This window comes from Notamacropus eugenii, chromosome 6, assembly GCF_028372415.1.
Source record: "Notamacropus eugenii isolate mMacEug1 chromosome 6, mMacEug1.pri_v2, whole genome shotgun sequence".
Taxonomy (NCBI): domain Eukaryota; kingdom Metazoa; phylum Chordata; class Mammalia; order Diprotodontia; family Macropodidae; genus Notamacropus; species Notamacropus eugenii.
Genome location: NC_092877.1, coordinates 47,414,396 through 47,441,117, shown reverse-complemented (window position 1 = coordinate 47,441,117; position 26,722 = coordinate 47,414,396). Strand labels below are relative to the sequence as shown.

Sequence of the window (26,722 nt, the reverse complement as noted above, 5' to 3'; positions counted from 1 at the left end):
TCCAGAGGGACCTTGAGAGCATCCTTGTATTGCTTCTTTTGACCTCCATGTGAAAGCTTACCTTGTTTAAGTTTTTCATAAAACAGTCTTTTAGGTAAATGTGTGTTTAGCATTTGAACAATGTGGCCAGCCCATCAGAATTGCACTCTCTGTAGCAAAGTTTGAATTCTTGGCAGTTTACCTCAAAAAAGGACCTCAGTGTCTAGTACCTTATCTTGCCAGGTGATCTTCAGAATCTTCCTAAGACAATTCAAATGGAAGTGATTCAGTTTCCTGGCATGGGGCTGGTAGACTTGTCCAAACTTCACAGGCATATAACAGTGAGGTCAGTACAACAGTTCTGTACACCTTCAGTTTTGGTAGGCAGTCTAAAACCTCTTCTCTCCCACTTCTCTTCAGAGCCTCTCAAACATGGAGCTAGCTCTAGAAATGCATGCATTGACTTCATCATCATGTGTACATCACTGCAAAGTATACTGCCAAGATAAATGAACTTATCCACTGCATTCAATATGTCTCCATTTGCTGTAACCAATGGATGGTGTGGTGCTGGCTGATGGAGAAGCTCTGTTTTCCTGGTGTTAACTGTAGGCCAAATTTAGCATAAGCAGCAGAGAGTCAATCCATACTTTGTTGCACCTGAGCCTCAGAGATTGTACTGAGTGCACAATCATCTGTGAACAAAAAATCACGTACCAACTCACCCTCCACTTTAGCCTTTTCAAGTTAAATAATTTACCATCAGGACCTTGATGCCATTTTTTTTCTTGTTGAAGGCATCTAACAACAGCTCTCCAGCTAAAGAGCATGGGAGCCAGCATGCGTCCTTGTTTCACTCCATTGGTGACTGGGAAAGTGTGAGCATCATCCATTTTCTAGAATCCTTGCAAATATGCTATCATGAAACTGATACACAACACTGATGAACTTTTCTAGGCAACCAAATTTTGTTATGATTTTTCCATGAACACTCATGACTGACAGTATCAAAGGTCTTGGTCAAATTGATGACTGTTGTGTACAGACCTCTGTCTGCTCCTGGCATTTCTTCTGGAGTTGTTGGGCAGCAAACACCATATAGACCATTCTTCTGCCCTTTCTAAAGCCACACTTGTTCTTGAGTAGAGGACCATCTTCCAGGTGAAGTATCAGTCTATTAAGGAGAACTCTAGCAAGAATATTGCTAGGAATGACTAAGAGAGAGAGACCTCCCTGTAATTGTCACAGGACAACTTATTTCCCTTCCCTTTATAGAGATGGAGACAGTGGACACATCCTTGAATTCCTGGGAAATAACCTCTTCTTGTCATAGAATCTGGAAAATTTAAGTCAGCTTTTGTATGAGCAGTGGACCTCCCACATTATAAATCTCAGCTGGAATAAAATTAGCACCAAGAATTTTGCCACAGAAGAGGAGCCACATGGCATTCAAATCCTCTTCTTTAGTTGGAAGTTTGGCTAGAGAGGGATGGACTTCAACTTGAGATATATAGTCAATGGCTTCAACATTGATTGATGATGGTCTGTTGAGAACACTGTGGAAGTGTTCAGCCCATCTCTCCAGGATCATGTTCTTATCACTAATCAATGTGACCCCATTAGCACTCAGTGCAGCATACTGGTCCATAAATAGCCTTCAAGGCATCATAAAAGCCATTTGGATTGTTACTATCAGTGTAAAACTGAATTTCATCTACCTTGTTACTGAGTCAAGTGTCTGAGGGCTGATTTGAACTCAGAAAGGGGAGTCTTCCTAAATCCAGGACTGACACTCCTTTTAACTAACCTTGGTGAACATAAATCCCAGCAAAGTGAGTTGCAAATATAGAAAGGTTGCTTCCATTAACCTAGGTAGGATATGTCGACAAATTGACCTGAGTTGTAGGTATGGTTCTGTCTATAGAATCAGTACTGGTTATCTAGAATCAGACTGTTTTTTCCCCAGGGTCAATCTTGAGGTCAAGTTGCATAGACACACACTGACAAATTCTGACTTGTCTATAAAGCTTCTGTCATCCTAACACTTAAAAAAATTGTAGCCATGTTACTGTTCCCAATATGACAATTATTTTCTATTAGCTACATTTAAAATTGATATTTTCCTTTTTTTTTTAGGAAGTCCCCTAGATCTTTAGCTGAGATTCAGGAAAGCCCCTTAGATGTATCACCAACCAATAACCATTTTTAATGGTGGTAGCTTAGGTAGCTGTCAAGCTCACTCATTCTATGATGATTCCTGGGAGATTTCATTTCCAAGTCACACTTTCTGACTTTGTCCCCAAATTTGGGAGCTCCTCTTTTTGGAGACAGCAGCCCTCTGTGCACTGTTTAAGTATTAAAAATAAAATTATTCCTGTAGAATTTCCAGCACCGATGTTGTTTCTGCCCAATTTATGCCAGTTGCTTCTTGAACAAAGGCTGTTTAGTTTTTTAAGGCATTATGACCTTCTCCATTAATAATGGTAGGAAGGTGTATAGCTCTAGATCAAAGCAGAAGTCATGTGAAATATTTCTATTTAATATATCCTTTCAATTTGGATGTTTTGGTACTAACATGAATATAGAGATATTTGATATTCTGGTAGTTTCACTGGAGGCAAATGAAGATAAACTCTGAAAAACTGTCAACATATTCTGCCCTCCTGGCACAGAATAATCTTAAGAGACTATTAACACCTGTTTGCTTATAATCTGCCAATGAACCACAACTACATACAGGCTAAAATAAGCTGTCCATAACCTGGCAAACAAGAACTTTTGCAATGTGGTTCCCTACCTCCTCCCACTTTCAAATTTAATAAAGATCTAACATGTACAGTGAGAGACAGTTAGGCCTGGGGCATACAAAGCTAGTTCTCAAAGAGCTCTCAATAATTGCGGGCAGAAGTTTTTGGTAAAGAAGAAATAACCATGATGTCGGGGAGAGTGAAATTAATTACCAAGGAGAGGTAGAGGCGAAGGTCTATGAGAAACATGAGGGGGAGGGCCAGGTCAACTTGTTAGGGACTTTTCGTGTAAGGTTATATCATGGTGTAGTGGAAACAGAAGGGGATTTGCGTCAGGAGAGTTTCTCCACTTACCCCCTTAGCCTTTCCTTGGCCAACCTGGGACATTTACGTTTCGACTTTCAGGACTTACTGTGAGGATCACCCGGGAGCCTGAGAAGGGATGGAGGAACCTTTTCCTCTGAGACTAAAGGGGCTTCTTGGTGGGGTGGCAGGAGCCACTTAAACATCTCAGAACTTTGGCACTCCTGCGCAGTTGGCATCCCTACGTTACCCTGATGATCCCAACGCAAACTGATGACCTTCGTTTCCTGGGGAAGATGATTTTTAGTTTTTCAAAGGTGAAGGCGAGGGACGGTGTTGGGGGCATGCGGGGACACGCGAGGGGGAATTCTGAAGGGAAGATGCTTCGGGGCAGTTTTGGGGGAATTTGGAGGGAATGATGGTGGGGGAGGAAGGGACGAAGGTGGTGAGAAAAGAAGGGGAGAGGGAGGTGGGGGAGGAGAGGGGAAGAGGAGGGAGGAAACAGGAGGTGGGGGCAGAGCTGCGGAGGGGACACGAAGGGAGGTTCTGGAGGAGGCACGCGGGGCTCCTTTCCCAGTCCCGAGCGGGGATTCTCGGGAGCCGCCGCCGCCGGCCGCCGGGGGGCGCCTTCGCGCTGCTCTGCCCGGGAGCCGGGGCTGGGCCTACCCAGGGACCTCATCCCTCATCAGCCGGTCCGTGGGTCGGGGTGCCCCCTCCGTCCGCCGGCCACGGCCTCTCTAGGCGCTGCCAGACTCCCGGGGGGCGGGGGAGCGAGGAGTGGGCTCGCGCCAGAGGCACGTCCAGGGGAGCGCGCGGAAGCCTCCCCCACCCCGGCGGCCCTGGGACGCCTCAGCGGACGCCGCGCCCCCGGCCACGCGGAAGCCGGGTCTCCGGCCGGCCCCTCCTACCGCGGCGTCTGGAACCTCCACCGCGCACGCCCCGGTCACCTCCCCACCCTTCTCCGGTCTTAGTACCGCCCCTGCCGCCCCCCTCCCCTCCCCTCTCCTCCCCTTTCCCTCCCTTCCCCCTCCCCCTGGCTCTGACCGAGCGGGCCACCGTCCGTCTCCTCCAGTCCCGGAGAAGGCGAAGCGGGTCCGGGCGAGTGTGTGTGTCTGTGTGAGCGACGAGAGGGGGAAGCCGTCTCTGCCCCCCTAAGATGGTGTCGGCGGCCGCCGAGGGAAGGCAGAGGAAGGGGCCGGCGGCGGCGGCGGCGAGCACCGAGAGGACGCGGAGGCCCCTGCCGCAGTGCCGGGGGCCGGGTCGGGGCCGGGCGGCCGTGACAGGGCGGACGAGGGCGAGGAGCGGGCGGCCCGCGCCGGGGCCCGGGCTGGGGTCTCGGCCGCTCGTGCGGCCCCCGCCGGCGCCGCCGCTGCTGCTGCCGCTGCTGCTGCTGCTGCTGCCGCTGCCCCTGCCCCGGGCGGCCGAGGCGGCGGCGCCGGCGGCCGTGGCGTCGGGCTCGGCCGCGGCCGAGGCCAAGGAGTGCGACCGGCCCTGCGTGAACGGCGGCCGCTGCAACCCGGGCACGGGTCAGTGCGTGTGCCCGGCCGGCTGGGTGGGCGACCAATGCCAGCACTGCGGGGGCCGCTTCAGGTGAGCGAGCGGGCGTCGGGGACGCTGCCGCTGCGGGACCCCGTGCCAGGCTGTGGGTGTCACCGTGTGCGTGTGACCCGGGGGGACACCGTGCGCCTGTGGGATGGGTCTGGGGGGCGGGATGGGGGCAGTCACCCCGGCCCTGGCCAGTTCTCTGCGTTGGGGAGGGGGGGAGAAATGTCAGGGCAAGGTGGTTGGGGGAAGAGGGCCGGGTCAGGGGATGCCAGGTTGCATAACTGGGGGACTCAGGAGAGGGTCTCCCCAGGGTAGGATTGGGGCCTGTATATCTCTGGTGGGAGAAGGTAAGACCTGGGTCCCCATGGCTGGAATGTGGGGAGGTGAAGATCATCTGGGTAGGGCCAAGTGATTGCAGTGGTGGCTATGATAAAGTGGAGGCATCTGGTGCATCGGAATGGGGCTGGAAGGTAGGGTTTGGGGTTCTTTTGTTTCGGGTTGAGGGAAGATATGTGTTAGGAAAGCTGAGGATTCCAGAGATGGATCTGAGAGAAGACAAAACTGGGGTGGAATGGTGTTGGGACTACGTTTTACATCCACAGATCATCAATCTAGAGTTGGAAATAACTCCATTTAGTCCAACCCTCTCAATTTGTTGTTCCGTAGTGCCTTCCTCCGACCCTTTTCTCCCCCTAATTGAAAGTTTTCTTGGCAAAGAGGCTGGAATGGTTTGCCATTTCCTTCTCCAGTTCATTTTACAGATGAGGAAACTGAGGCAAACATGGTTAAGGGACTCACCCAGGGTCACACAGCTAGCAAGTGTCTGAGGCCAGATTTGAACTCAGGAAGATAAGTCTTCCTGACTCCCGGCCAAGCTGGACACTCTATCCACTGTGCCACCTGACTGCCCCTCATTTTACACATGAGGAAAGTGAGGCTTTTTGTGGGTTTCCCAGAGCTATAATATAGATTCAGGTGGTTTTGGGGACTCATAAAGGGTACAGTTTTCTATAGGAATAGGAGCATGGAAGTAATTTGTGGGGAGAGAGCAGAGGAGGTGGCAGTGGCCATTGATTTTTGGAGTAGAAAAACATCAATATTGAAAAGGGAGGGGGGAGATTTCATTAAATTAGAGCAGGAACTGAAAAGAAGCCTGCAAACTTTAGAGGTCTTGTCTGTCCTGCAGATTAAAGTTTATGAAGTACCAATTATAGGCTAGGCTCTGGGAGTATGGTTATTAATGAGTGTAAAAACAACACTTCCTAGGCCCCAAGGAGCTTAAAATCTATGGAGGTGAAGAAAGTGCACAAGTAAGGGTATTGTGAGGTAGAATATAATAAAAGTGAAGGAGAAATGAGATGAAAGGTTCTAAGAAAATTTGAGGAAAGAATGATCCTTTGTTAGCAGGATTGGTGAAGAGGGAAGTTTTCATGAAGCTGACCTGAACACTGAAGGGAAGGAAAAAGCTTTCAGGAAAATTTGAGAAGAGTATTGTGACTCTCAGGTGTCCTGTTTAGTAGGTGGTGCCTGCTGGATAGAGGCGAGCACCTGGGTGTCCCCGAAGTGTACTTTTTTTGAGAGAAAAATAGTGATGAAAGTTAATTCTGACATCAGGCTCCTCTGGTCTGATGAAATAGGTTGAGGGGATCTCTTTGATTCCTGTCACTGCCACACTTGAGACTGATGTCCCTTGCTTTGGATAGAGTTGTTTCCTGAAAGAAGAGTTTGGTTCCAGTAAATGCCAGATATTTTTGTGGATGAGTGGTATTATTTGTGAAAAAAGTAGTTAGATTACTGTTGTTTTCCAAATTTTTGGCTCAGGTTGTGTTTTGTTTACTTTGAGCAAGGTTGTGGTTGGAGGATTCATCCAGATAGTGTCAATTTTGATTCCTGTGAAATGTCTTATTTGATTTAGACTTTTAGCTTCTATGTTATTAGGTTAAAGAGTGTTAAGTGAATGTCCTTGTTTATTATTAGTTGTTTAGAGAAAGTAGTTTCTGTATTTAGAGCCCACTTGAAGTCGATTGCATCATACCAGTGCTCTGTTTTGCTATCTCAGTGAAGATTTTGTTGTATTAGAAACATTGTGGCCCTTTTTCAGTTTTCATCACTGGCTGAAAATGTAGAATGGAAAGACGAACACACAGACTGGTAAAATCAGAATGATACATTTGCAGTAATTATATCCTGCTTTCAAGTGCAAGGTGCTACAGAAATGCTTAAACTGGGCAAGAATAATAGTATCACTTTAGAGCCTTTTCAGAGATTTCTAAAGCAAGGAAATAAAGTTCTTTCTTCTTTTCCATATGAAAGTTTTTCATAATTCAGTTGTAAGTTTTTCTGCTTACCAACATCATTGAAATTTTGTTTTGTAGTATAAGCAAGCCCCATTAAGTTAAAAATACAAACAATTAAACAGCCCTGTTATACATTTTTAGATGGAAATTTTAACCCCTTCATTTTAAATGAAAATTTAGAAAGGACCATGTGACCCGGGATAAGCAGTTGAACTTCTTAATGTCAGAGGCAGTTCTCTAACACTGTAGGTCAATGAAATCCTGGGCTCAGTTCTCTCTGCTCTTCCTCCCTCTAAGCCTATAGTTGAGAAAACATTTTTCTTAATCTGACCTTTCCTCCTGAAAACCTTTGACTTACGCAAATTCCAATAAATATTTTGGAAACTGAAGGTAAAGAATAAGAGTCAGGGAAAGGAAAACAGGTTTTACAAAAATGAAATCAGTTTTCCTTATCTAGATCTCTCATTGGGTTCATATAATGTGGCTCTATTCACCTGCCTGCCCTGGGAATGTAAGTACCTTGTGACTTACTTAGTGGTAGTCCTTTAAAATTTTTATTTTTGGAAAATACATTTTTTAAATGGGAAAAATGAAATGATGAAGTTAGCTGTCTTTAATTAGTTGCTTATAAGCAGTGATGTTTACTTATAATCTCATATTTCTCCCAGTGAGACAAATAATTATAGTTTTTTAAAAGTTACTTCTAACAGGACTTCTAATATACATCTCTAATCCTGACCAAATTTCTCTTGAACATCTAGTTTTGTATCCATTGTTGTCTATATGTCCTACTATCACCTTAAATTCAGTGTGTCTAAAGCCCAACTCATTATTTTCCTCCCCAAACCAGTTCTTCTCACACACTTTACTGTTTCTGTCAATGGAATCACCATTCCCAGGCCCTCAGTCTTGAAACTTTATTGTCATTCTTACTCAGAATTATTAACCAGACATGTTCATTTTTCCTTTTATAAAGTCATTTCCAGATATCCTTTCCATTTTTACTACTACCACCATCCTAAATCCTCCTCACCTCATGCTCTGTATCATGTCTAGACTTAGAATACTTTCCTGACAGGTCTGTCTGCCTCCAAAATTCTCTCTCCAATCTGGTAAGTATTGTTAGATTCTTTTTCTTCAAAGACTACTTGCACGTATTTTGCTTGTGCTCAAAAACCTGCAGTTCTGTTCCTTCCCTTTCACCTCCCCCTTATAGGATAAAGTCTAGACTAGCAGACTAGGAGGGACATAATTGATGACTTCAAATATTTGAAAGGCTGCCCTATAGAAGAGGAATCAGATTTATTCTGGCTCCAGGGGAGAGATCATCTAGTTCAGCCTCTTCATCTCACAGATGAGTAAACAGAGGCTCTTTATGCATATGTACTCTTCTTGGACAGAGATTTCAAGGGGAAAGGCACCTTAGATATCAGCTACTTCATCCTTCTTATTTTACAGATAAGGAAATGGAAGCTTAAGGAATGTACCTAAGGTCACATAGGTAGTAAGTGACTATACTGAGAGTCAAACCCAAGTCCTCTGATGCCTTTCTGCCGTACTGTACTGCCTCTATCATGTGCAAGCAAGTAGCAGATTTGAATGTCAGTGTTCTGACTTGAAATTCAGTGTTTTTTATCCTATGGCAGTCAGGATATTTATGACCATTGCCTAAATAGGTGCTTGTCCTGCTGCCTCTCTTCTTTTGTTCTTCTTGTCCTGTCACTCCTCTCTTCTTTCCAAACATTATCCCCGAATCATGCCTGCCATCTGCCTCTTCTACTCCTGCTTATGAGCTTCTGAACCCACAACTATCCTGGTTGGATACATTACAAATTCATATTCTTCAACCTCAATTGAGCCTCTTTGAAACAAGGCAGTCTTTTTATTCTTCCTTAAGTGATTCTCTATCTCACTCCCCACAGAAACTATTCTAAACCTTTTTTCTTCTTCAAGCCTCCTCCACCCAACTCCTTCACAGCCGAGGACCTTGTCTCTAATTTTACTGAAACAAAAATGAGACCATTCTACATGAACTCATCTTTCATATTCTTTACCTCAAAACCCTTTGACATTATCTCATACTCTACTCTATTCCCCCAGTTTCTGACAAAGAGATGTCCTTTTTTTTGCTGATTCCAACCTCGATGTATATACTTGATTCTTTCCTCTCTCATGATCCTTTTTAAAAATTAAATTTTATGTTTTTCAGTGAACAAAAATCTATTTTTTTTCTCCCTTTCACCTATCTCCATTGTTGGGGAACGAAAAAGAGAAAAACCTCTTGTAATATATCTTTGTAGTCAAACAGAACAAAGTCTAGGATTGTCCATGTCCAAAAGTTATATATATCACCTCTGCACCTTGAGACGATCACCTTTCTGTTATGAGGTCCCTAACAAGCTTCATGGTCAGTCCCCTGGAGTCATGATGGATTATTGGTCAGGATTTAGGATTCTTAGGTCTTTCAAATGTGTTTGGAGGCAGCTAAGTGGTACACTATGTAAGAGTGCTGTAGCTGGACTTAGGAAGACCTGAATTCAAGTTCTTCCTCAAATATTTATTAACTATGCAACCCTGGAAATATCACTTACTCTCTTATAGCCTCCGTCTCCTTATCAGTAAAATGGGGATAATAATAGCACCCACCTCCTGGGGCTGTGGAAGGATCAGCTGAGACAGCGTAAAGTGCTGTTTATGTGAATGGTAGCTGTTATTATTATCCAGGATTGTTGTTACTGTAGAGTTGGTTTTCCTAGTTGTGCTACGTCACTGTATCATTTCATACAAGTCTTCCAGGTGTATCTGGCAACTGTCCCTTTTAACATTTCTTACACCAAAATAGTGCTAACTTACATTCTTAGGCTGTAATTTGTTCAGCCATTCCCCAGTTCATGGAAACCTTCCCTTCCCATTTTCTTCCTCAGATGCATTGTGAACATTTTCATTTTTTCTTGAATCTTCAATCTTTCCCTATCAACTGATTCCTTGCCCCCTTCCTTCAAATATGGCAAGTCTCCCCCATCCTTAAATACAACAACAACAACAACAAAAACCCCCAACCTTTACTAAAAAAAAAAAAAACCCTCAGTCTGTCCTCAGGCTGTCATCTTTTATCTTTCCTTTTCTCAGCCAAATTCCTTGAAAGAGTTGTCTGCATCAGTGTCAAGCTCCAGTGGAACTTGCTGACAGCATGTTGACTTAGAAGACCACAAATTAACATTATCTGTGTCATATTGTATTGCTGTTTATTTTGTTAAACATTTTCCATTTGCATTTTAATCTTATTTGGGTTGGTATGACAACTATGGTCTATGCTCCATGCATCTACTTCCTTTCCCCATCCTCCTCCATCCTTTTTAATCTAGTTTTTGACCTCATCATTCAAATAAAACTGCTCTCTCTGAGGAAATCTAAGTAATTTCTTAATTGTCAAATCTAATACCTTTTTTCCCCCTCAATCCTAATCTTTTTTTTTTACTTTTTTGCTGCATTTAGTATGTTGACCATCTTTTCCTGGATATTCTCTCTGTATTTTCGTGATTCTCTATTTGAGAATATTAGTCTATTTTGCTGCCTTCTCATTTGCATAATGGGCCCTAATTCTGAATGTTTTTTCCCAGGTCCTATCCTGAGTCCTTTTTTCTTTATCTAGCTCTCTCTGGATAACTTCATCAGTTCCCAGCAGGTTAACACTCATCTCTAAGCAGAAAATTCCCGGGTCTCAGTATCCACCCTCAGTCTCTCTCCCAACCTTTAATCCTCGATCACTAGTTATCTATCGGACATTTCAAACTGGATGTCCCAGAGATATGTTTAAAACTGAATTCATTCTTTTCCTCCCTAAACTGTCATTTCTTCTAGACTTTCCTATTTTTGCTGAAAGTCCTCCCGGTGCCTTAGTTTCCTAATCTTAGCTTTGTTCTCAGCTTCTTACTCTCCTTTACCCTACATAACCAATCATTTGCCATATTTTGCCTTTTCTACTTTGACAGGATCTCTCCACTCAAAGAGCTAGCTACCACTTAGTTCAAGCCCTCATTCCTTATCACCCTCCTAATTGGTCTTCCTGCTTCCAATCTCTCACTACTGTAGTCCATCCTACATACTGCTGCCAAAGTGATGTTTTCTTTAACAGATCTGACCATGACTACTCTGTTCAGCTCCATTGGCTTTCTGTTGTCCCTAGAATAAAATATAAACTATTTAACCTTGAAAGCCCCGTACAACCTAACGCCAATCTACCTTTCCAGACCTATTGGACATTATTTCCTCCTCTCATTGCCTGTGATCCAACCAAATTGTCCTACTCTCTATTTCTCACTCACAGGACACTATCTTTGTTCCCCATGTCTTTGTATTGACTATCACTCCATGCTCGGAATACACTTTCTCCTTACCTCTGCCTTATTGAATACTACCTCTTTTCCTTTAAGATATATCTTAGTCACCATCTTCTGCATGAAACCTTTTCTGATCCCAACTGCTAGTGCCTTCTCTCCTGTAATACCTTGTATTTACCTACATTGTATGTGTATACACATATAAATATATAACTAGATGTGTGTTTTGTGTCTTTATCCACTTAATATTTATGCTGCAAATGTCTTTATAGATACTTTTATTAGAATGTAAGTTCATTGAGAGTAGGGACTGTTTCATTCTTTGCATTTTTATCTCTAGTTCCTGGTATTTTTAGGCACTTAATCGCTACTTGTTTATTGATTGAAGTCATGTTAGTAATGGTCTAGAGCATTTTGTGAGAAATCAAATGTAGTCCTCCAATTTATCAAGAATTGAATGGCAAAAGAATTTTATAGCATATTAGGTGAGGAAATTATTGTTACCTATATGTGGATTTATTTATAAAATCCATGTGTAAGATTTCTTTCTGATGCTTAGATGATAATTTATTAAGAACTTAATGTGTGACCATCACTGTGAGGAGCACAGAAGATCCAAATACAATCAAGCTAATACAAGTCAATTTGTATTCTAAAGGAGTTTATATTCTGGTGGGTGAAGATGGCACATAAAGATAATCTGGGAAAAGGGAGAGGTGAAGGGTTATGAATTTGGAGCTGGTGGCCTGGAAGTGAGGTGGAGGCTTGGTTCAGGACCAGATAAGGTGAAAGCTCATCTCTCACAGCCCATAGGAATTCCCAGAGGCAAGTCCCAAGTTTTCATGGGAAGTAGGTGGGGATGAAGGCTGGAATGGAAGGGGCATGATGTGGAACTGTTTGATAATGATTTAGTTGATAATAATCTTTCCCTTCTAACCTCTCGTAGCACTTTATTTTTGAACTTTTTTTATCTCTTATGTTATCTTTTCTCCCTGCTAAACTGTAAGTATACTAGGAGGCCAGGAACTATGTCTCATCACAACTTTGTATTTTCCCCAGTGCCTAGGATAGTGTTCTCTGGACACATTAAGTTCTTACACATTCATAGGATCATAGATTTAGAGTTGGAAGGAACCTCAGAACTCATCTAATGGAACCTTCTCTGTGCCTCCATTGAGGCTCAGAGAGAGGAAGTGATTAATCATCAGAGTTAGGATTTAACCCTAGGTATTCTAACTCCCAATCCAATGTTCTTCCCACAATATGAGTTACCTCTAATGAATGAGCAAATTTGTGGTTGGAGTAGAAGTTGGATCAGAAGACCTCTAAGATTCTTTCCAATTTTACAATTCTAGAGTCATTTATGAACAATTTGTTTAGTGTGTGAGTTGTTTATTGTAATTTACACTAAACAACTCACACACTAAACAAATTATTCTGGTGTATTTAGAGACAGATTTACGAAATTTTTATAGCACAAATTTACAAGTCTTAAAATGCTTGTGTGAACCAATAGATGGTTTATATAAAAATAATTTTATTCTTAGCCATATAAAGAACCCAAGCGCTAATAATTTAAGAGCTTCAAAAGTCTTTAGGATAAAGCAAAGTCTGATTAACAACTCATTTTTAATCTACTTTCACATTAGAGCTCATTACATGTATTATTAGACATATCTATCTTCTAAGTGTTATACAAATAGAAAAGCAGATGCTAAATCTCTGAGCAAAAATTGAATTTTTTTATGCTGTTTTGTTTTCAGAAGTAGTATATATGAAACTAGCATTGGTAATGGTAGAGAAACGTGTGTGGAAAAGGACAGACCTATTATGAAAACATTCCATTGAAAACATTCACTTTGCCATATCTATAATCCATCCTCCATTCAGCTGTCAAATTGATGTTAAAGTCTGACCATATCATTCTCCCCTGCCTGCCTCCACAATTCTGTAAACTCACAGTTGCTCTCTCTTACCTCTAGAATCAAATACAAAATCTTCTGTTTGACTTTTAAAACCCTTCAGAACTTGTTCCTTATGCCATTCCCCTTGCTTTTCCAGTGTTCTTACGCCTTCTTCCCTTCCACTTACTCTTTGATCCATTAACACTGGTCTCTTTTTTATTCCTTAAACTTTCCATCTTTTAACTTTGAACATTGTTATTGATTATCTCCATTCCTGAAACTCTTCCTCCTCATCTCATCCTCCTGACTTCCTTGGCTTCCTTGAAGTCTCAACTTCTTCCACTTTGTGCAAGAAGCCTTTTACAGCCCTCCTTGATGTCAGTGCCTTCCCTCTGAGAATTTATCCCCCCACCCCTGCCTGATTTATAATATATATATCTTATTTGTATGTAGTTATTTTCATGTTGTCTTCCTCTTCACACTTTGAGCTTCTTAAGAGTAAGGGCTGGGATTATTTTGCCTTTTGGTTTTTTTAATATCTCCAGCTCATTGCACATGCTTGGCACATAGTGGACACTTAATAAATGCTAGTTGACTCATTACTGATTGATTGATTAATGAAATATTCTTTTTTCAGTCTCTTCCTTCCTGTTTCATTGTGTTGGGATTGCTGCCATCCTTGTAATATATTTGTTCATTTTTCTCCTTAAAGTCAGAATGTTAGAATTGGAAGGAACTTATTAGATCATCTAGTCAGTACTTAGTTCCCTTTTCCTCCAGTTTTTTATTTTTTACTTTATGATATTTGTAGTAATACCTTTTATATCATTCATTTCTGAATATGTCTTTCTCATTATTATGAATCCCTTATGTTATATTATGATTAAAAGAAAAGAAAAAAAGCATTTCAACAAAATCAACCAACATATTAACTGTGTCTGATAGTGTGTGTGTTACTTCACACCCATTTTCCTCCATCTTCACCCCTAACGGAGGGAGGTGAATTTCCTCTACTTTTCACGACCAGAACTTCTTGATTATTCTAATTATAGACAATTTTTGTTTACATTGCAATTATTGTGTTCATTGTTTTCATTGTTCTTTTTCATTTGTTCTTTCAGTGTCGCTTATTTTACCCTGCATCAGTTCATGGAAGTCTTATTCCCCGATTTCTTCATGTTCATAGTTTCTTATGATCCAGTTTATATTCTACTGCATTGTTATACCATGATGTGTTTAACCATTTCCCAGTTGATAGACACCAGTTGTTTCTTGTTCTTTGTTTCCACAAAAAAAGCTGTAATTATTTTGATGTATATGAACCTTTCTGTTTTTGAGATCTTTATAGATATCCCTGATATGAGATCTCTGGATCAAAGGGCTGTGGGACATTTTAATCATTTTTTTTTGTTGTTGCATAAATACTAATTGTATCCAGAATGGTTGGATCAATTTTCAGCTCACCAATAATGCATTAGTCTTTCCTGCAGTCCTTCCAACATTGACTAGGAATATTTTATGATCTTTGTCAATTTTCTGGGTGTATTCCTCCTCCAGTTTTATAGATGAGTAAGCTGAATCTCATAAAAATGAAGTGACTTGTCCGAGGTCATTTGACTAGTAAATATGCAGTCATGTCTCCACTGCTTATTCTCCTGCTCCATACTATCTCATGATCTTTGTGTCCTGAGTGTCTGTGGTATACCTGGCATGCATTAGAAATGTATATCCTTAAGGACTGATTGACTTTATGGATCTGGGGTCTCACTGATATAAAGTACTCCTTCCAGTGATACAGATTGCAACCCATCCATGCCATTTCATCTTGTGTCCTTCTATCAGTTTCCCACAGGAGGTCTATCCAACATGTTAAGAAGTTTCCTCTAGTAGTCTTGACATTGTTTGGATAGTGGAGGGAGCACTTGGGCTGGCAGTCAGTTTTCTCATTCTTGCCTACTTTTCTTTTCTGGCTGTATAACTTTCTGATAAAATCCCCCATATAAATTCTCTTTTCAATGTTTGTAATAATTGGTTGGGAACTATTATGGATGCCTCATTTAAAGAAAAGCTTCATAATCACATCTCAACAAACTACTCTACTGTTTTTTGAGGTTCATTCAGTCTAAATTTATAACCTAGTCAAGATTTTGGTAGCTATTATCTACTGCCCCTGGAATATTCTCTTTCCTTCCTTAGTGAGTTTAGTGCCTGACTCACAATTTTCTCATCCCAACTTGTGCCCTTATACTACAGGATTTCTGTAGATGGATGGATGGATGGATAGATAGATAGACAGACAGATATTACCTGAAACACCCTTATATATTTGCTCAGTTCCCATAATCTGCTTGTCCATTAATCTCAGTTACACATAGAAATCTTGTCACATATAAAGATTTTGCCATCACCAGTGAGTGTTCCATTTCCATGTTCATGAACTCTGAAATTAATTTGTCAGTCAGGCTGTAAACACTTCTGAAGTACTTGCTATGTGCCAGGTTCTGTGCTATTACAGGCCAGGGATACAGAGGAAGGCAAAAAATAATTCTGCCCTCAAGAAGCTCATATTCAGCTTGGGGAGACAACACACAAACAAATGTGTACAGACAAGCTATGTACAGGATAAATAGGAGATAATCAGTAGAGAGAAGACTCGAGAATTAAGAGAGATCAGGAAAGGCTTTCTGTAGAAGTTGGGATTTTAGCTGGGATTTGAAGGAGTCCAGGGAAGCTAGGGGGTGGAATTGAGGAGAGAGTACATCACAGACATAAGAGACAGCCAGAGAAAATTCCTGGAGATGAGAGATGGAGTGTTTTGTTCTGGGAACCTCAAGAAGGCTAGTAATTATACTCTTTTATCATTCATTCTTTTCCTCTATTTTATGATATCTAACCTGTTCTTCATCTCATTGCTACCTTCATTCATTCCATCCCTCAGTTTTTTCCCAGGCCATAACTTTTACATTGGCTATAGCTAATTCTTTCAACCCTTGGTGAACCAGTTTTATTTTATCATGAATTGCCAAGATCCAACCTTCCTAATTGATTCACTGTCCTCTTCACTACAAAGACTATTTGAAACCTTTTAATTCCTTTTCCTGCCTTTCATGAAGTCCCTTTTTTCTGCCTTCTCACCCTGCCTCATATGTTACTGAGAAAAATTCAGGCCATTCACTAAGAGCTCATTTTTCTCACCTCCTCCTCATCTCACATCACTCAGCTGTTTCCCCCTACTTTCTGTTTCATCACAGTCTCGCAGGAAGAAGCCACCCTAATCCTTGCCAAGAGAAAGCCATCTCCATACGCTTTTGATCCCATCGATCCCAGCTTTTCAGCAGTCTGTCTCCTTTATCATCTCCATTCTCACAACTGCTTCCCTGCTGCCTACAAACACACTCATGCCTTCCCCTTCATAGAAGACCTTTAACTTGGTCCTCCCATTCCTGTGTATTGTTGCCTTATATCTCTTCTCCATTTTGTGGTTAAATTCTTTGAAAGAGCTGTCTACTCCACTCCTCCTCCTCTTGCTCTCTTCTAAATTCTCTTCAGAATACTGACTTCTGGCCTCAGTATACTGAAACTCTTTCCTCCAAAGTGATGATTGTGATAAGACCAGTGTCCATCAGAGTCTCCCCTTCACAGGTTAAGCTAACCTAAAAAGGGACAAAGTTAGGACTTGATTGGATGGAAATTGGATTAATGTGCCTTAACTGATGTAGTTCTTACTGGCAGTGGCTTCTTGATCACCCAAGGAAACAAGACCCGCTCAAGCGTCCCTTTGGATGTGACTGTTGTCCTGACCTCATGAGGCACTGCAACCTGCCCTACTGACCAGACAGTTTCTAAGGATTACTGTATTCCCACTGAATATCCTTTCCATATTAGGGCTGAGTAAACCTTCTTGTATTAACTATTAAATGACCTGAGAATGCCTAATTTCACCTTAACATCAAATCTGAAGTTATTGGGTGATGCTCAAATCAGGGCTTCCTCTAATACCTCTTAATTGTTAAATCTAATGACCCTTTCTCCGGCCTCAGTCTTCTTGACCTCTTTGCAACCTTTGACACTACCTTTTCCTGGATATAGTCTCTTTTCTCTCTTTCTTTATGACACTGCTCTCTTCTGATTCTTCTCCTGTTTGTCTGACCATTCCTTAATCTCCTTGGTTGGATCTTCTTATAGGACATGCCTACTCTGGGTGTTCCCCTTTTTTCTTCTTTCTATAATTTCTTCTTTGGTAATCTCTTCTTTTTCCATGGGTTCAATTACTGCCTTTATACAGATTATTCACAGATGTATGTATCAGACCCTTGTCTCCTGACCTCCTGTTTTACATCATCAGTTGCTTCTTGGACATCCCATTGACTTCTCTAACTCATTATGTCTAATGTAGAATTTATGATCTTTCCCCCAAAACATTCCTGTCTTCCAAATTTCCATATTACTGTTGAAGATATCACCATCCTGAACTCTTCACTCCCACTTATCTTATTTAATCTAATCTATTGCCAAGTTTTGATGTTTCTACCTTAACAACATTTCTCCTATACATCCCTATCTCTCCATTTACATAGACACAACCCTAGTTCAAGCCCTCAGCATACCATGTCTGTACTATTGCAATAATTTTCTGGTTGGTTTCCCTGCTCCAGTATATCGTCCACTCAGTTGCCAAAATGATCTTTGTAAAGTCCAGGTTTAACTATTTTAACTCCCATTCAGTAAATTCTAGTAACTCTCTGTCACCTCCAAGAACAAATTTAAAATCCTTTCTTTGGCATTCAAAGCTCTTCACCACTCATTCCCTTCCTACCTTTCCAGTCTTGTTTTTTTTACTCTCCTCCACTTTCTGATCCAACAACACTGTCAAACTTGCTGTTGCTCATGCCCAGCTTTCCATCTCTTGACTCTTTACCTTTTCGTTGTTCAGCTGTCCCCCATGACCAGAATGCTCTCCCACCTCACTGTCATCTTTTGAGTTTCCTGGCTTCTTTCAAAACTATACTGATTATATATCTTGGATGTATGTAGTTTTTGGTATTTCTCTCCTATTAGAATGTGATCTTCTTGAGGGCAGGGATTGTATTTTTGCCTTTCTTTGTATCCTCAGTGATTAACCTAGTAACTGACCCCTAATAAATGCTTGATAAATAACTGACTATTGACTAATCACAAAGGCTTCATTCCATTTGTCTCTATGCTGTCTCTATGCCTTGAGGAGAAAAGTCCTTGGAGATCACAATCAGTCACTGCATTGGTCAGAGTTTTTGCCGTCATTGTTTAAATTGTTCTATTGGTTCTCCATAATTTCACTTAAGCCTTCTGAAGTTTCCCAAAATTCTCAGTATTTATTGCTTTTCATGGTACGATAATATTCCATTACTGTTGTATATCACAATTTGTTCGACTGTTTTCCAGTTACGGGATACTTGCTTTGTTTACAGTTTTTTCTACCACAGAAAGAGTTCCTAAATACACACACACACACACACACACACACACACACACACACACGACCTTTCCCTCTGCCTTTGGCTTCCTTCAGGTATATGTGTAGTAGTTGTGTTACTGGGTCAGAGGATATGTACAGTTTTGTGACACTTCTAGTATAATTCCAGTTTGTTTGCTAGAGTGAATGGGTCAGATCTTTGCTAACAGATTATTAAATTAGCATGTACGTCTTCCCATGGTCCTTCAAAATAATTTCCGTTGTTTATCATTTTTGCCAAACTGGTGGTTATGCAGTGAAACTTCAGAGTTGTTTTAATCTACATGTCTCTTATTTGTTATTTGGAATTTTCATATGGTTGGAAGTCTCTTCAGTTGTTGATAACATTTTTTCTTTTGAAAATTGCCCATTCCTCTCCTTTGACCACTTACCTATTTGGGAATGATTTTTGTTTTTATATATTTCTATAAATTTCTTATAATCTTGAGTATTGGAGCTCATAGGATCAAATCAGAGCTGGAAGAGACCTTAGAGGTCTTCTAGGCAACCATCTGAGGAAACTGAGGCTCAGTGAGGTTAAATGACCGTCCACATAGTAAATTTCTGTATCTGATGGAGAGTTGGCCCTTCTACTTGCCAAAGTCAGCCTTCTCTACGTGTACCCTTGAACTCATCCCCTCTTGTCTTCTCTAGCAAATTGTCCTCTCTGTCATCCCAAGTCTCAAATATTCAATTTCTTCCTATTTATTGGCACCTTCAATTATTTCATGTCTCTCCCATCCTTAAAAGTCCCTCATGTAATTTAACCACCCCAGTAGCTGTCATGCTATATCTGTCCCCTTTTGGGCTGCCTGTGAGAAAGTAATGTACTTTAGATGCCTCCATTTCTTCTCTTCCCCTTCTTCTAAACTCTCTGTCGTCTGACTTCTGACTTCATCATTCACCTAAAACTCTCTTCTCCAAAAGTTACCAATGATTTCTTAATTTCCAAATCTATTCTTAATCCTCATCCTTCTTGACCTTTCTGAATCATTTGGCCTTGTTGATCACCTTCTTTTGGATACACTCTTTTCTCTGCTCTTTCCAGGTTCTCCTATCTGCCAGACTGCTCTTTCTTAGTCTCCTTAGCTAGATCTCTTTCTGTGTCACTCCTGCTAACTGGGTATCCTGTAAGGTACTAACCTAGGCTCTCTTTCCTTTTTCATCTCTGTGGAAATGATTCCCAGATTAATATATCCAGCCCTAGTCTCTTTCCTGAACTCCATTTCCTCATTAGCAGCTGCCTTGAACTTGAACTAGATGTCCCATTGGCATCTAAATTAACATGCCTAAAAACAGAAGTCATTATCTTCTTCTCCTTCCCCCTCCCCGCAACTTCCCTTCTTTTGAACTTCCCTGTTTCTGTCAAGGGAATCACCATCCTCCCAGTCACCCTGCCTCGGTGTCATTTTTGACACCTTTCTCATTCCATAAATTGAATTTGTTGCCCTGTCTTATTATTTCTTTCTCTTGCATATACCTCCCTTCTACTCCTGCAAATCACTACCCTAGTTTAGACCCTCATTATTTCTTACCTGAACTACTTCAATAGCCTTCTAACTGAACTAATTCAATAACCTACTAAATAACCTCTCTTCCTCAAGGCACATGTTGAATTCTAATCCATCCTCCACTCAAAGTTATTTTCCCTAAATGGCTCATCTTTTCATGCCACTTCTTCCCTTACTCAGACTGCAGTGATTCTCTGTTGATTCCAGGATTGGACATGAAGGCCTTAGACCTCCAACACTCTTTAGAATTTGACCCACTCCCACCTTCCCAGTCTTCTCACACTTATTTCTCTCCATGCTGACAGTCTGTGGCTCAGCCACTTTGCCCTGCTTGGTGTTCAGTAAGCATGACATGCCTATCTCTCTGCATTAGCTCTGACTGGTCCCCATATTTGGAATGCTCCTTCTGGGCAGTTCTGCCTATCTGGAGCGCTGACTTTTCCAGGTTTTTCCTGATACACCAGGAACTAGTACCTCTCCTTTGAGATGACCTTCTATGTGCTTTGTATATATATCTTGTGAGTACCTGCTTATTTTTGTGATCATCTCCTCATTTGTCATATGAGCTCCTTGGGGGTAAGGAATGGTTTTAACTTTCTTTGTATTTCTGTTGCTTAGTATAGTACCTGGTACATAAGAAGTACTTAATAAATACTTGTTGACTAACCAACTTGAGCAGAGGGTCTGTGTTGGTCAGTGGTAATATTGCATAAAGTGGGACTGGATCCTGAGTAGCTTGTAATGTTAGCTGAGGATTTTGGATCTTATTCCAAATTGTTATAGAGAGATTGGTCTGGTTGTAGTACATCATGCAGGATGGTTTACAGAGGTGAGAAACTGGGAGCAACAAGTTATTCATTCAGTCAATAAATACTTATTAATCATCAACTATGTTCCAGGCACCGTCCTAAATGCTGGAGAAAGCAAAAGAAAGGCTAAAGGTAGTCCCTGCCTTAAAGGGACTCACAGTCTAGCAAGGGAGACAACACTTAAACCACTGCACAAACAAGCTGTACAGGATAAATAGGAAATGATTAAGTTATAGAATTAAGGGTGATTGGGACTTGCTTCATGTAGAAAGTAGGATTTTAGCTGGGACTTGAAGGAACTCAAGGAAGCCAGGAAAAGGAGATGATGAGGGAGAGCATTCCAAGCCTGGGGAATAGCCAGAGAAAATGTTGGAGTGGGGTGATGAAGTGTCTTACTAGAGAAACAACAAGGAGTCCTATGTCACTGGATTTCAGAGTGTGTGGTAGGGAAGTGTAATGTATGAGAAGACTGGAAAGTTATATGGGGGAATTGCAGATTATGTCAAACATAATTTGGTATTTGATCCTAGAGGTGATAGAGAAACTCTAGAGTTTATTGATGGGACATGGTGGGCGTAATATAGTCAGATTTGCCGTTACTTTGTCAGCTGACTGGAAGGTGGACTGGAGTGGGGAAAGCCTCAGGGTAGGCAGATCCACCAGCTATTACATTTGTCCAGGTGTGAGGTGATGAGAGCCTGTACCAGAGTGGTGGTAGTGTCTATAGGTTGTTATGAAGGAAAAATACACAAGTCTTAGCAGCAGATAGGATATGGCGAATGAGAGAGAGTGGGAAGCTGAGGGTGGCACCTAAGTTGTGAGCCTGGATGACTGTGGGATGACTGACTGAGAGAATAGTAGTATCCTTAACAGTAATAGGGACATTTGAAAGGTAGGAAGAATTTTTTGGGGAAAATAATGAATTCAGTTTAGGACATGTTCAAGATGTCCGTGAGTCATCTAGTTTGAGATGTCTCCTAAGCAGTTGTAGATTCAAATCTGGAGGTTGGGAGAGAGGGTAGAGTTGGATAAGCAGATCTGAGAATCATTAGCATAGACATGATAAGATAACTTGAAGGCTGTACTAGTAATCTAGACATGTACCACAGGTATTATGGTGATATTATGAATGGAGAGGAAAGAATAAACCCAATAGACATTTTCATGGAAGATAACAATTACTGAATGAGAGATGTGATGAAGGGATTGAAGAAAAGGAAAGTTAAAGATAATACCAAATTTAAAGTTTGGTTTACTAGAGCATTGGGTTTTTTTGATGAAAATTTCCTAGAATTTCTTTGTGTTAAATATTGCATACAATGAATTTATCCTTTTTTCCCCTGTACCTTGATGGTGTGTAATTTTATTGATGTGGGTACTCCTGATGATACAGATAACGACCTCTCCATACTTTAGTAGATTTTCTTTGGGAGTTGTTGCTGTAAAACTTGATAACCTGTGATTAACTTGATGGTTAATCTCTCCAAACTTACCCAGTTTGTTCTTTGGATGGTAGGTTATATGGTTCAGTACTAAAGGGAAAGGAGGTAGGAGTAGGGAGAAGAAAAGAAGAGGAAGGAGAAGGAAAGTAGATGGATGAATAAAAGGGAGATGGTGCTGGGGAGAGAGGCAGAAGGGAGAAGAAGGGAATGAGAAGAGAGTTGTGTGTTTGTATGTGTTTGTGTAGTTTAATTTTAGAGAGAGCCTGTGATTTCATTGGTATAAAGAATTCTTGATGAGAAAACTCCCTCTACTAATGCATATCCTGTATCTGTTTTGCAACTTGTAGTCACAGAGTTGTCTGAAGCACTGAGTGGTTAAATGATATGTCAGAGGTGTACCCTGAACCCAAATTTTGCTGATTCTGAGGCCAGTTCTCTGTCATCTAGTAGTATACATTTGATTATATAATAATGCACAATATTAATTCTGCTTTCAGACTATTTTCAAATGAGCATTTTCTTGTTTTTACCCTTAAGGTTATAATTTTTTTAGTCTTTTCACTCTCATTCATCTACTTAGTTGACTCAGATTCTCCCTAACCAGTAGGATAGTAGGGAGGAAGGAGATTTTTCCTCCTAAACTAAACTTTGAGAAATAATTAGTCAGGATATTAAATGGCCTGGGTTACTTAATTTGCATAACGGTTCTCTGGTTTTACTGTGCATGTCTGTGGCTTATCTGTGGGACAGATATTGGGACCAAAAAGCTGTAACTTGGAGCCTAGTTAGCTTCTCCTAATTTAGCATGTAGTGTCTGGATATGACCTTAATTAATTTGGGAGTCAGTTTTTGGGCAAGTAGCTGCTACATTCTCCTTTACACTCTTAATTCCTGTTTATTGTTACCTTATACTAGCTACTTATATACTTACTATAATAACTAGTGGGGTTGTTGGAGTTGGGGAGAGGGAATCATAACAAAATACAGTTTCAACACAAAAACCAATTCAGAACTTTTAGCCAGTATGACCATGACAATGTGGTCTCTGTGTTCCTTTCAGCTTTGTTTATTCATTGCTATATTGTGTGAACATTTTTTTCTAGAATTTTAATTGGAAGGAAATTTAGAGGCTATGTAGTCTAGGAATACCCCCAATATTAGCAGGCATTGTGATACATTGGAAAGACCATTGGTGTTGGAGTCAGAGGACATGAGTTCAAATTTCAACTTTGCTACTGCCTGAATGATCTTGGGGCAAATCACTTAACCTCCTTAGGTTTCATTTTCTTCATCTTTAAAGATGAAGTGATTGGATTAGATGGCCTCTATGATCCTATGATCAATAACCAAAAGCTGACCATCTAGTCTTAGCTCTTCTGTCAGCCCATGCTACTTTTGGTTAGCTGTTAGGAACATTTTCCCTACGTTTTGATGAAGTCTGTATCAGTGCAGCCTTTTTTCACTGCTAATATTCTGCCCTCTGGAGCCAAAGAGAGTAAATCTCATACTTCTTTCACATGAATCAGATCTTTATGATAGTTACTGTGTTCTTTTTCCAGCCTAATCACCCCTATTTCCTTCAACTAATCCTTATATGGCATAGTCTTCAGTTCCCGTTATCGTCTTAGCTGGTGACTCTTTCTGGATACTGTGCAGCTTGTGAGTGTTCCTGATATTCCAGATGTGCTCTGGATGACACCTGGATCACTGGGGCAGAATATAATTCTTTCATCTCAGATATTGTACTGTCACTAAAAGTAACAGCAACAGAGTTGGCATTATATTATTATTATTTTATTTTGGGGGGTTTATGTTAAACTGTTGATGCATGCTGAAGTCATGATCCACTAAATCCCACCCTCCAAATCTTTTTTTAGACAAACTGTTGTCTGACTAGAATTTTCCTATCTTGTATTTTTAAAATTGATTTTTAACTACTTTTATCTTTAGTTAAATTTTATTTTATTAGCTTTGGCCTGGCAAGATGAATTCTGTTTTCCTATCCTGGTGAAAAAGTTTTTTGATCTAACTCTTGTCATCTGGTGCCTTTTCCAGGTTTGTGTCATCCACAAGTTTCACAAGCGTACCACAAGTCATTGCTAAAAATATTATGTAGTACAGGACCAGTCATCAATTCCTGGGGCACTAGTATAGTGACCTCTTTCCAAGATCATCTTAGTATCTTTAATTATTAGTGAGAAGTCTTAAGAGATTCTTGTGTGTTTTTAAATACTTTTCTTTTGGTGATGCATGAAACTGTCTTTCTTTGTAATTTGAAGTTTAATAAAGACATTATTTGGATTTTACATGTGCAAGAATACTGTAAAATTTTCCTAATTATGGAGTCCTCTCTATTTTTGACCACTTTGGATTTTTTTTTTCTTTTAGCATCTCAAATATGGAGTTAACTTTTTCTCTTAGATAATATCTAGAATTCTGAGTAAGATAAATTTTGAAATCATTTCTCATTATTCTGGACCTCTCTGTAGCTTTTATAACTGTTGACCACATCTGCCTCCTGAACACTTCTATCTTAGCTTTTCTGACATGGCTGTGTTCTAGTTTTCCTTTTAGCTAACTATTCCTTCTCAATCTTATTTTCTGGATATTACCAATTTTCTGAACATCAGATGTGGGTTTACTCCAAGACACTTTTCTGGTCCTGTTTCCATTTTATTCCCATGTATGCATATAAAGCTCCGATATCTTTTGAATTCTAGTCCTAAATCACCAGCTGCATCTTGCACATCACTTTTCAAACTCACATCCCAAATGGAGCTTATTATTTTGCTATCTAAACATACCCTTCTTACAAACTCCCCTTTTCCTATTGGGGACATGACCTTCTATGCATTTGTCCAGTTTTGCAACTTGGATGTCATACTTGACCCTTTAATCTCCCCCATATCTACTTAGTTATCATGTCTTATTGATTCTTCCTCCACAAATATCTCTTAAATCTAATCCCTTCACTTTTATAAGTTATAACTTTTAACTACTATTACACTATAAAGAAGTGCTTATGGCTTTTCTGTGCTAGGATGCTACATGTAAAATACTAATTAAGATTGCAGAGCGAAAAGGGAATAAAGTTCTATCAAAATACTAACAAGAGGGAAAGACTTTTTTTAAAAAAATAGCATAATTTCAAATTTCTTTCCAGAATAGTTTGAACAATTTGCATTTCCACCAATACCTCCCATCTTTTTATATCAATTGAATTTACTTTATTTTTTAAAAATTATTTTGTTTTCATTGTTCTACAATCACTTCCATATATCTTAGATTCCCCACCTCCCTCCTTCCTCACTCCCTCCCTGAGACAGCGTGCAGTTTTATATAGGTTCTACACATACATTCCTATTAAATACATTTTCACCTTAGTCATGTTGAATAGAAGAATTAAAATGATTGGGAGGAACCATAAAATAAAACAAAACAAAATATAATACAAAAGAAAATGGTTTGCTTCATTCAGTGATCCAATTTCATAGTTCTTTCTCTGATGTGGAAGGCATTTTGTCTCAAAAGTCCATTGGGGATTTTTTAGGTCCTTGCATTGTTACGAAGGACTGTGTGCCAGAAAAATTCCTCACGCATTGTGGTTGTTGCTGTGTACCACGTTCTCCTGGTTCTGCTCCTTTCACTCAGCTTCAGTTCATATGGTCTTTCCAGACCTCTCTAAAGTCTTCCATTCGTATTTTTTTACATTTTTAAAAAATTTTATTAATTTTATTTATTTTTAGTGTTCTACAATCACTACCATATAACTTAGATTTTTTTCCCCTACCTACCCCACACCTCCCCTCTCCTTCCCTGAGATGGTGTACAATTCTACATAAGATCTACACATATATTCCTATTAAATACATTTTCATGATAGTCATGCTGTGTAGAAGAACTAAAATAAATGGGAGAAATCACATAACAAGCCAGAACATAATACGCTAAAAAAAAAGTTATCTGCTGCATTCTGTGATTGACTTCCATAGTTCTTTCTCTGGATGTGGAGGGCATTTTGCCTTAGAAGACCATTGGAAATTTTTTTTTAAGTCCTTGCATTGCTGTGAAGTTCCAAGTCTACCAGAAAAAACTCTTGCACACTGTGGTCATTGCTAGCACAAAATTCTCCTGGTTCTGCTCCTTTCGCTCAGCATCAGATCATATAAGTCTTTCCAGGCCTCTCTGAAGTCTTCTTGTTCATCATTTCTTATAGCACAATAGTATTCCATTGCATTTATATGTCACAGTTTATTCAGCCATTCCCCAATTGATGAGCTTCCCCTTGATTTCCAGTTCTTGGCCACCACAAAGAGAGCTACTATAAATATTTTTGTACATATGGGACCCTTTC

The 26,722-nt window shown here is 40.4% G+C and overlaps 1 protein-coding gene across 3 annotated transcripts in view; it reads left to right on the top strand.

Moving 5' to 3' along the window:
* The first annotated feature begins 4,086 nt into the window (after positions 1-4,086).
* The window catches only part of ATRN (attractin), a 244,387-nt gene continuing 221,751 nt past the window's right edge, over positions 4,087-26,722 (top strand). For all 3 annotated transcript variants that reach the window (XM_072619903.1, XM_072619904.1, XM_072619905.1), the window contains exon 1: positions 4,087-4,619. In XM_072619903.1, the coding sequence (XP_072476004.1) occupies positions 4,186-4,619 (434 nt within the window). In that variant the 5' untranslated portion in view covers positions 4,087-4,185. The remainder of the gene's footprint in view (positions 4,620-26,722) is intronic.